This window comes from Lepidochelys olivacea (assembly GCF_965140295.1).
Source record: "Lepidochelys olivacea isolate rLepOli2 genome assembly, chromosome: 24".
NCBI lineage: Eukaryota > Metazoa > Chordata > Testudines > Cheloniidae > Lepidochelys > Lepidochelys olivacea.
The window spans coordinates 18500319-18511007 of NC_140434.1; the positions used below are offsets into that span (position 1 = coordinate 18500319).

General features: G+C 54.1%; 1 protein-coding gene across 1 annotated transcript; it reads right to left on the reverse strand.

The window, feature by feature from the left end:
- Nucleotides 1-1422: 1422 nt before the first annotated feature.
- Nucleotides 1423-8267, reverse strand: LOC311512498 (phospholipase A2 inhibitor and Ly6/PLAUR domain-containing protein-like; the record flags this gene model as incomplete). The annotated part of the gene is made up of 5 exons (XM_084613705.1): nucleotides 1423-1583; nucleotides 5698-5841; nucleotides 6034-6186; nucleotides 6545-6661; nucleotides 8171-8267. 5 exons carry the CDS (start codon nucleotides 8265-8267, stop codon nucleotides 1423-1425), a joined length of 672 nt encoding a protein of 223 aa, XP_084469831.1.
- Nucleotides 8268-10689: the final 2422 nt, after the last annotated feature.

Here is a 10689-nt window from a genome sequence, read left to right on the forward strand (position 1 = left end):
AATGGGCCGTGGTATGGTTTTCCCTTTCCCGTCTGCTGTTTTCATGGAGTAACAACCATTCACCCTGAGCACAGCCCTGGGACTCACTGACCCAGCAGAGACGGTGGAGGGATGCTAAGGAGGAACTTTCGCACCAGGAAAGTGCTGAGTCCAAAGGCAGGGGCCATCGTGTGTGCTGACTGCTGCATTCCTCCCTCCCTCATCGAAGGCAAAGCCCACGTGGGTGGGGGCCCTGCCAGCTTGTTCTCTGGGAGAAGAAGCTGTAAGGATGGATTCAGGGAAGGATCCTGCCTCGCTGGGCTGGCTGGACTCTTACAGGGACCAGAACCAGATGCAAAGCAGGGATCCCCGGAGACGGTCTGGGGGCACCTGAAAAGACTTGGGAGAATGGCAGGTTCTTCCATCACCGCCACCGTCTGGAATTACAGAATGCGACTCATCTGGGCATGAATTTTACCGCCTTTAACCCCTCGTGACCCTCATTCCCTTTCCTTAGCTCACGAACCTTTAGCGAGATTCCTACAGACCTGGCTGCCAGCGTTGCCTTTGGTGGAGGATCTGGGGTCCCGTGGCTCTGGGGTAAGTGACCGGTCTCCTGGGGCTGGGAACAACCTGGGTGGGCTGGTTTGGGGTGTACGTGACCTTTCCTCACAAAGTCCAGCTTGTCTGAGAGTCTCTGAGGGGACTGGCTGTGACTCCGGGGTCAGACGGGGGCAGCGATCCAGGAGTTCACGCTGGGTGAAATCTGCTCACAGAGCACCACCGGTTGGGGGGATCTGCCCTGTTTCCTGACACCTTCCCTGAGCCCGGCACTCCCAGTGGAGCCGCTCCAGAGAGCGGGACGAACTGAGCCCTGCAAAATCAACCTAGAAGGACATTTCTCCCCTCCAGGGCTTTCCCGCCCGCCTGGACAGCTGGGTGAGCCACGGCCTCTCCTTCCCACAGCCCTCCTTCCCCAGGGGAGCTCAGCCCGCTGGTGCCTTTCCACAGGCCACGGGCCTTGCTTTGGGGGAGGGGGTCTGGGCAGGACTCCTGGGTTCCATTCCCTGGCCCTGCAAGGGGAGAGGGGTCCAGTGGTTAGAGCAGGGGGCTTGGGAGCCAGGACTCCTGGGCTCTATCCCTGTCTTTCAGAAGGGAGTGGGGTCTGGTGGGTTAAAGGGTGGGGTACTGGGAGTCAGGACTCCCGGGTTCTCTTCCTGCCAGCATCACTTGTGCACAGACAGAGGTTGGGGGGGGGAGCCGGTACGGGACGGTCAGGGGACAAGGAGCTAGGGGGGTACTTTCCCCACAACTCGCTTTATTCAGCCAATGCACAAAAGGAATCCGCAATCTCCCCCAAAGAGAAGCAGCAGCCAGTTGCTGCTGAAGGGAGGTTCACTGCAGCCCGGCACGCAGCAGAAGGGGAGGATGCCAGGCCGGGGCTCAGGGCTCCCCGATGCCTCCGCTGGCCCTGGGAGCTGGGAAGCACTTGGCGTGGCTCAGGATCTCCGGCATGCCCTGGGCGTATTTCTTCACCAACACTCTCTTCACGCAGGCGCCAGGGGAGCCACATCCAGCCGCAGTATTCCTCATTTTGATGTGACCTGGACAGGGGGAGAGACGTGATCGGGGGTTCCCAATTCCCCCCCCCCGCGACCCTCATGAGGTCTCTCACACACTCCCCTCCCAGCAGGACTGCACCCGGCTCTGCAGGCAGACTGGGGTCTAGTGCTCAGAGCAGGGAGCCTGGAACAACATGAGAACAGAAGAGGAACGGCCCTCCTGGGTCACCCCAAAGGTCCATCTAGCCCAGTATCCTCTGGCCAATGCCAGGTGCCCCAGAGGGAATGAACAGAACAGGGAATCATCCAGTGATCCATCCCCTGTCGCCCATTCCCAGCTTCTGGCAAACAGAGGCTAGGGCCACCTTCCCTGCCCATCCTGGCTAATAGCCGCAGATGGACCTGTCCTCCAGGAACTTCTCTAGTTCCTGTTTGAACCCTGTTATAGTCTGCGCCTTCACAACTTCCCCCGGCAATGAGTTCCACAGGTTTCTTGTGCGTTGTGTGAAGCAGTACTTCCTTTGGTTTGTTTTATACCTGCTGCCTGTGGTGACCCCTCGTTCTTATGTTAGGAGGAGTAAATAACACTTCCTTCTTTACTTCCTCCACACGCTTCAACCTTCTTTAGACCTCGATCATATCCCCCCTTAGCCGTTTCATTTCCAAGCTGAAGAGTCCCACTCTTATTAATCTCTCCTCATATGGCAGCCATTCCATCCCCCTCATCATTTTGGTTGGCATTTTCTGAAGCCTTTCCAATTCCAATAGATCTTTTTTGAGACAGGGCGACCACATCCGTCCGCAGTGTTCAAGCTGTGGGCGTCCCATGGATTTATATTGAGGCAACACGATCTTTGGGGTTAGATCTCTGTCCTATTCTCTGTCCCTTTATGAATGATTCCCAGCATTTGTTTGCTTTTTTGACGGCCGCTGCACATGGAGTGGATGATTTCAGAGAACTCTCCACAGTGACTCCAAGATCTTTCTTGAGTGGTAAATTTGACCCATTATTGTGTATGTCTACTTGGGATTACGTTTGCCCATGTGCATTACTTTGCATTTATCAACACTGAATTTCCTCTGCCATTTTGTTGCCCAGTCACCCAGTTCTGAGAGACCCTTTAGTACCTCTTCACAGTTTCCTTTGGACTTTAATATCTTGAGTAGGTTTGTATCTTCTGCAAATTTTGCCACCTCACTATTACCCTTTTTTCCAGAACATTTCGGAATTTGGTGAATAGCACTGGGCCCAGTGCAGATCCCTGGGGGACTCCCACTATTTACCTCTCTCCCTTCTGAAAACTGACCATTTCTTCCTACCCTTTTTTCCCTATCTTTTAACCAGTTACTGAGCCGTGAGACAGGTTTCAGAGTAACAGCTGTGTTAGTCTGTATTCGCAAAAAGAAAAGGAGGACTTGTGGCACCTTAGAGATTAACCAATTTATTTGAGCCTGAGCTTTCGTGAGCTACAGCTCACTGCATCGGATGCATACCGTGGAAACTGCAGCAGACTTTATATACACACAGAGAATATGAAACAAAACCTCCTCCCACCCCACTGTCCTGCTGGTAATAGCTTATCTAAAGTGATCATCAAGTTGGGCCATTTCCAGCACAAATCCAGGTTTTCTCACCCTCCACCCCCCCACACAAATTCACTCTCCTGCTGGTGATAGGCCATCCAAAGTGACAACTCTCCACACAATGTGCATGACAATCAAGTTGGGCCATTTCCTGCACAAATCCAGGTTCTCTCACCCCCCCCACCCCCTCCCAAAAACCCCACACACAAACTCACTATCCCGCTGGTAATAACTCATCCAAAGTGACCACTCTCCCCACAATGCGCATGATAATCAAGGTGGGCCACCCCCAGCACAAATCCAGGCCTTCTCACCCCCCCCCCCCACCTCCATACACACACAAACTCACTCTCCTGCTGGCAATAGCTCATCCAAACTGACCACTCTCAAAGTTTAAATCCAAGTTAAACCAGAACATCTGGGGGGAGGGTGGGGAGGAAAAAACAAGGGGAAATAGGCTACCTTGCATAATGACTTAGCCACTCCCAGTCTCTATTTAAGTCTAAATTAATAGTATCCAATTTGCAAATGAATTCCAATTCAGCAGTTTCTCACTGGAGTCTGGATTTGAAGTTTTTTTGTTTTAAGATAGTGACCTTCATGTCTGTGATTGCGTGACCAGAGAGATTGAAGTGTTCTCCGACTGGTTTATGAATGTTATAATTCTTGACATCTGATTTGTGTCCATTTATTCTTTTATGTAGAGACTGTCCAGTTGGACCAAGGTACATGGCAGAGGGGCATTGCTGGCACATGATGGCATAGATCACATTGGTGGATGTGCAGGCGTTCTGTTATTTTCTTTGTTAGGCCTGTCCTGTAGTAGGTGACTTCTGGGAACTCTTCTGGCTCTATCAATCTGTTTCTTCACTTCCGCAGGTGGGTATTGTAGTTGTAAGAAAGCTTGACAGAAATCTTGTAGGTGTTTGTCTCTGTCTGAGGGGTTGGAGCAAATGTGGTTGTATCGCAGAGCCTGGCTGTGGATGATGGATCGTGTGGTGTGGTCAGGGTGAAAGCTGGAGGCATGCAGGTAGGAATAGTGGTCAGTAGGTTTCCGGTATAGGGTGGTGTTTATGTGACCGTTGTTTATGAGCACTGTAGTGTCCAGGAAGTGGATCTCTTGTGTGGACTGGACCAGGCTGAGGTTGATGGTGGGATGGAAATTGTTGAAATCATGGTGGAATTCCTCAAGGGCTTCTTTTCCATGGGTCCAGATGATGAAGATGTCATCAATATAGCGCAAGTAGAGTAGGGGCTTTAGGGGACGAGAGCTGAGGAAGTGTTGTTCTAAGTCAGCCATAAAAAAGTTGGCATACTGTGGGGCCATGCGGGTACCCACAGCAGTGCCGCTGATCTGAAGGTATACATTGTCCCCAAAAGTAAAATAGTTATGGGTAAGGACAAAGTCACAAAGTTCAGCCACCAGGTTAGCCGTGACATTCATTGTGTGGAGAGTTGTCACTTTGGATGGCCTATCACCAGCAGGAGAGTGAATTTGTGTGGGGGGGTGGAGGGCGAGAAAACCTGGATTTGTGCTGGAAATGGCCCAACTTGATGATCACTTTAGATAAGCTATTACCAGCAGGACAGTGGGGTGGGAGGAGGTATTGTTTCATATTCTCTGTGTGTATATAAAGTCTGCTGCAGTTTCCACGGTATGCATCCGATGAAGTGAGCTGTAGCTCACGAAAGCTCAGGCTCAAATAAATTGGTTAGTCTCTAAGGTGCCACAAGTCCTCCTTTTCTTTTTGAGCCATGAGAGGATTTTATCGCATGACAGCTCACTTTGCTTAAGAGCCTTTGGTGAGGGACGCTTTCTGAAAATCTAAGTACACTATATCCATGGGATTCCCCCTTGTCCACACGCTTGTTGACCCCTTCAGACAATTCTAGTAGATTGGTGAGGCGTGATTTCCCTTTACCGAAACCATGTTGACCCTTCCCCAACAAATTATGTTCATCTATGTGTCTGACAGTTCTCTTCTTTCCTATAGTTTCAATGAGTTTGCCCAGTAGTGAAGTCGGACTTATTGGCCTGCAGCTGCCGGGATCACCTCTGGAGCCCTTTTTAGAAATTGGCGTGTCATCAGCCATCCTCCAGCCAGCTGGAACAGAAGCTGATTTAAAAAGTAGGTTACAAACCACAGTTAGTCATTCTGTAATTTGAAATTTGAGTTCCTTCCGAACTCTTGGGCGAATCCCATCTGGTCCTGGTGACTTATTACTGTTTAATTTATCAATTTGTTGCAAAAACTCCTGTAATGTCTCCTCAATCTGGGACAGTTCCTCAGATTTGTCACCAAAACAGAATGGCTCCGATTTGGGAATCTCCCTCCCAGCCTCAGCCGTGAAGACCGATGCAGAGAATTCATTTAGTTTCTCCGCAGTGGCCTTATCCTCCTTGGGTGCTCCTTTGGCATCTCGGCAAGTAGGACTCCTGGGTTCTCTCTGCAACTCTGCCAGGGGAGTGGAGTCTAGTGGGTCAGAGCAAGGGGGTCTGGGACTGAGCCGGGACACCTGGGCTCCACCTCGTGCTCTGTGTTCAGACCCCGCCCGCATCTGGAGGACTTACCAAAAAAAAATATCCCAGATTCCACAACACAATGGTCCTCGGTGCCGGTGCAGGCCAAGACATCCTTCTCGTTCCAGTGATATGGCCCCGCTCTGAGGATCGACGGGCACTGACGGCCGTTGGGGACGGAGCTCACAGTTGGCACTGAGAACAGTCAGACACACATAGTCAGCCAAGGGTGGGGAGTCACCACACATTGGGCTCAATACCATCTCGGGGAAGGGAGTGGGGTCTAGTGGTTAGGGATGGGGGCATTGGGCTGGCAGCCAGGACTCCTGGGTTCTCTCCAGGCAGGTGTGGCCGGAGCAGGGCTCTAGGTTTGCAGCAGACACACACCTGGGATGGCCCCGGCGTTGCAGCCGTCGGTGTCACAGCAGGCGATGTTCGCCCGCACGGTGACATTGTGCGGGAAGGTCAGTGAGAAGGGGCCGGGCTCACAGTTCTTGGGCTCCAGGCACAATTTACCCGTGTAGGACATGGAGGATCCCTCTGTGGAAGAGAAATAGAGCATCACCTATGAACTCCCCAATGGACCCCCAGCTGCTCCATCCTCCCCTTTTGTTCCATCCACCCCACCCCCAACTAATCTCATCTCCCCACCCCCCGTGATAAAATCCTCTCTTCTGTCTGATCCAGGCCCCACAGCCACCCACTGCAATACCCCATCTCATCCCATCCCCCGTCAATGACATTATCATTCCAGACTGAGCAGTCCCTGCTCCTGGAGAGGAGCGGAGACTATTGGTTAGAGTAGGGGGAGGGGCTGGGAGCCAGGATTCCTGGGTTTGACCCGTGGCTTCAGGAGGACAATGGTGTCTACACTAAGTAGAAATCGTCTTTCACTCACCCAGCCTGATCTCTGCCACGACGGTGACGCAGGTCCCTTCCCAGGGGGCGCAGGGCTGCAGGGGGCCGGAGCACGATTGCTCTCTGGACGCACACACCTCGCATTGCAGAGCGCTCCCTGGAGGTTGGAAAAATCCCTTCTCAGTACAAACCCCGGCTCCCCACCCCTCCCAGGCAGTGCCTGTGGACGAAATACCACCAGCAACCAAGAGGTGGCGCTGTGGGAGTTGTTACCACCAATGCCTCCTCACTGAACGTGTGGGCAGGCAGATCTTGGAGAAATGCCACCTGCTTTTGCAGCAGTTCTGCCCAGTTCCATTTAACGCTCCGGAGGGGGAAAGGCATCTTGCTAGCTGGTCATTTGTATCTTACTCAAAACCACAGACAAGTCAGTTTGTTGCCTGAGTGTCTGTGGCTACAATACATTTTCACCTGCTGACATGGCTATCTGGGGTGCAGCTTGTGCCTGCGAACAAACCCCAGATGTCTGTGTAGACAGAAAAACAAGAATTCGGCTGTTCTGAAGAGGGGTTTCTTTCTGGCTTTGCGGTGAACCTTTCTCACACACACACACACACACACCCCGCCGTCACTCTCTGCTCCAGGCCTCTGCCTCTCAGAGTTACATCAGCTGAGCCACACTCGACTTCAGCCCACTTTTCATCACTGATCCTGCCAATTCTCTTCTTCAGAATACAATTCACGCTTGTTAAGCCCCTGGATTAATGGCTGTTCATCTCCAGCCAGCGATCCCAGGAGCATCAACTCTTTCCTCTCCAGAGCATGGGGGCCTTTAAATTCATTATGTGAGCATAAGGTAGTTTTAAGAAAGAAAGAAAGGAAGATTTTCCCACTTTGGTTTTTTTAGAGCTTTCATGTGGAAACATCAATTAAACCTCAGAACACCTTCCCCGCCCCTTCTATGCCCCTAGATGGTTGCAAAGTTATATTATCCCTATCAAAGAAATATGGAAACTGAGGTAGAAAAAAGATGTCTTCAATTCAGGGTTAAAACCAAGAAGACAGCTGAGAAGTCCTCACTCCTGACTCCCAGCCCACTCTAACCCACGAGATCCCACTCCTCTTTCACAGCCACGGACAGAGCCCGGGAGTCCTGATTTCCAGCCATCTCTGCTCAAACTCACTACACCCCAGCCCGCTTCTACAGCTGGGGAATGAGCCCAGAAGTCCTGGCTCCCAGCCCCCACCCGTTGCACCCCCATTCCCCTTTCAAACCCGGGGAATGAAGCCAGGAGTCCTGGCAGGAATCTCAGCGCTGACAGGCAGGGGAACATTTCTAGGCAGGACGACATGTGGACGGGGGTGCTGCTCCTCATCGGGATGACCCCAAGCTTGGGCGAGAGATGGAGGAGGAACGAGAAGAAGGAAGGACAGACGGACTCAGACCCGCTGGCCAGGCCCCTAGCGTGGGCTGTGGGAGTCCCAAGCTCCAATCCCTGCTCTCCCCAATTCAGTCGGGGGACATGGCCCCGGGTTTTCCTCTCGCTGGTTTTACCCACAAATTCCATCCTGACCCCAGAATCCGTCATCCACAGCGGCACGTTCCCCAAGTGAAATCCCGCCCCCACCACCCGGCTCCCTGTGCCCGGGGACGGACGGGACTCACCTGTGGCCAGGAGAGTACCTGCCCCCTGGGGGATCGGCTGGGGCTGCCCCATGACATCCTGGTGGACCCGGAGACGGGAGATTTCACAACCCTGCATGTGACTTTGGCTGATCAGGTGATGCAATGTGTCTTGAGGCCAATTCCCTTGTGCGTTAGTGGAGATCAGTGGTTAGTGGAGACGCACTGGTCAAGGGTGGGTGGCGCTGACTTTCCACCATCGTTCTCCGCACCGACCGTTTGCTGGCTGTGGGCGGGACACGCGCGCCAAGGGCTTAGCACACCTGGGCTCCAGGCCCCTCTCTGCCAGCCGCCCTGTGTGACCTGGGACACACCACTTAGGCCCAGAGCTTCAAAGAGTTAGGTCCTGCTGAGGATCTGTGCCTCAGTTTCCCCCATCTGTTCAATGGGGGTGACAGCCCTGCCCCATCCCACAAGGTGGCTGTGAGGATAATACATTAAAGATGACTCAGGGTTCAGATACCATGATGATGCGTGCCAGACAAGTATTTAGCGAGACATGCTGGGGAGGGTGGTTAACAAGCTCCTTAGGGATGTGGTGGATGCAGCATCCATCGGCATCCCTCAGGCCAGGCTGGCTGCCCTCCTGGAAGATGCTTTCATCAAACGCACGTGATCGGGCCCCGTGTAGGGAGGACTTCTCCAGCCTGGGCTATGCGGCAGGTCAGACTAGATGCTGGGTATGGGCCCTTCTGGCCTGGGACGCCAGGAAAAGGGGCTGGTCACAGCACCTGCCTCGGTGTCTGGGAGGCAAACGCACTGGTCAAAGGTGGGTGGTGCTGACTTTCCACCATCGTTCTCCGCACCGACCGTTTGCTGGCTGTGGGCGGGACACGCGCGCCAAGGGCTTAGCACACCTGGGCTCCAGGTCCCCCTCTGCCAGCCACCCTGTGTGACCTGGGACACACCACTTAGGCCCAGAGCTTCAAAGAGTTAGGTCCTGCTGAGGATCTGTGCCTCACTTTCCCCCATCTGTTCAATGCGGGTGACTGCCCTGCCCCATCCCACAAGGTGGCTGTGAGGATAATACATTAAAGATGACGCAGGGTTCAGATACCATGATGATGCGTGCCAGACAAGTATTTAGCGAGACATGCTGGGGAGGGTGGTTAACAAGCTCCTTAGGGATGTGGTGGATGCAGCATCCCTCGGCATCCCCCAGGCCAGGCTGGCTGCCCTCCTGGAAGATGCTTTCATCAAATACACGTGATCGGGCACAATGTAGGGAGGACTTCTCCAGCCTGGGCTGTGCGGCAGGTCAGAGTAGATGCTGGGAATGGGCCCTTCTGGCCTGGGACGCCAGGAAAAGGGGCGAGGTGGCTCCCAGGAATCACCAGCCCTCGGGGCACCGGTTTCATCTGTAAATAATTTTTGTGACTGTTTTGCTTCTAACCAGAAGCGAAGGAAAATGCAGACTATTCCTTGTCCTGTGTATCCTCCGCCACGCCCAGGAATATCTCCCTCTTCTTTGGGAATGGGGTCTTTGTGAAGATTCAATCCCGGACCTGCTCTACGAACAGCTGCAATACCCGGTTCTCTCCTGTCTGTACGTCTCTGCATCCCTCCCTGCTTCTTCCCAGTGGCCCAGGCTCCGACTGAGTGTCAAACTGGTTCGGAAAAGGTTCTTTTCTGGAGAAGGGTGGGGTCCCGTGTAGCACCTGGTGCCATAGGGGGGACCCTGATCTCAGGGGAGGGAGGCGTGCAGTGCCTGGCACAATGGGGGGCCCCCAGTAGCAGGCTGGGGGGATCTATGCAGTGCCCAGTGCAATCAGGGCCCCTGCTCTGGGGAGTCTGTGCAGCTCTTGGCACAAGGAGGTCCCTGATCTCAGTTATTGCGGTGCTAGAAATAAGTGGTAACAAAGTAGAGAAGGCACCTGTCCTCAGCCCTGCCCGTCAACCCCCACCGACCCTCTCTTTGGGGGTCTTGCAGGGCCGATCATCAACACCGTCTAGACGGGAGGCCGGTGCCCGATCTGCATTGCCCCTGGTCGGAGCAGTTCTTCCAGCACGGAGACCCTGCAGTGCGAGGGCCGTGCCAGCCAGTGCATTTCCATCAGCGGGCAGATCTGGGAAGGTGAGCGCCTGTCCCGGATTCCTTCCAGCCCTGGCTCTCAGGGCCCATAGGCACTAGGACAAAGGGAGACCCGGGCCGGGATTTCCAGTGGGCCAGGCCCCCGCAGCCTCCCGGCAGTTCCCGCTTTACCTGGCTATGCCCTTGGCCCAGCTCTGGGCAAGGCTCAGCCCCAGGCTCCCTATGGGGCCAGAGCCTCTTGTCACACCCTGTGGCTTTGCAAGCGAGTTCGGAGCCACGCTCCCCTGTTTCAAAGACAGCCGGCTTCCCCCTCTCCCTGTGGACATGGCTCTGACCCGTGTTTAAACCCAAACCCCGCTCCGTCCACACACAGAGCCCCCTGCCCCCTGCCCCCACCTGCCCTGCCCTGCCAGGGCAGCTCAGCCAGGGGAGCCTGCACCCCTACCCGCAGTGCAGCGGTGGCGGATTA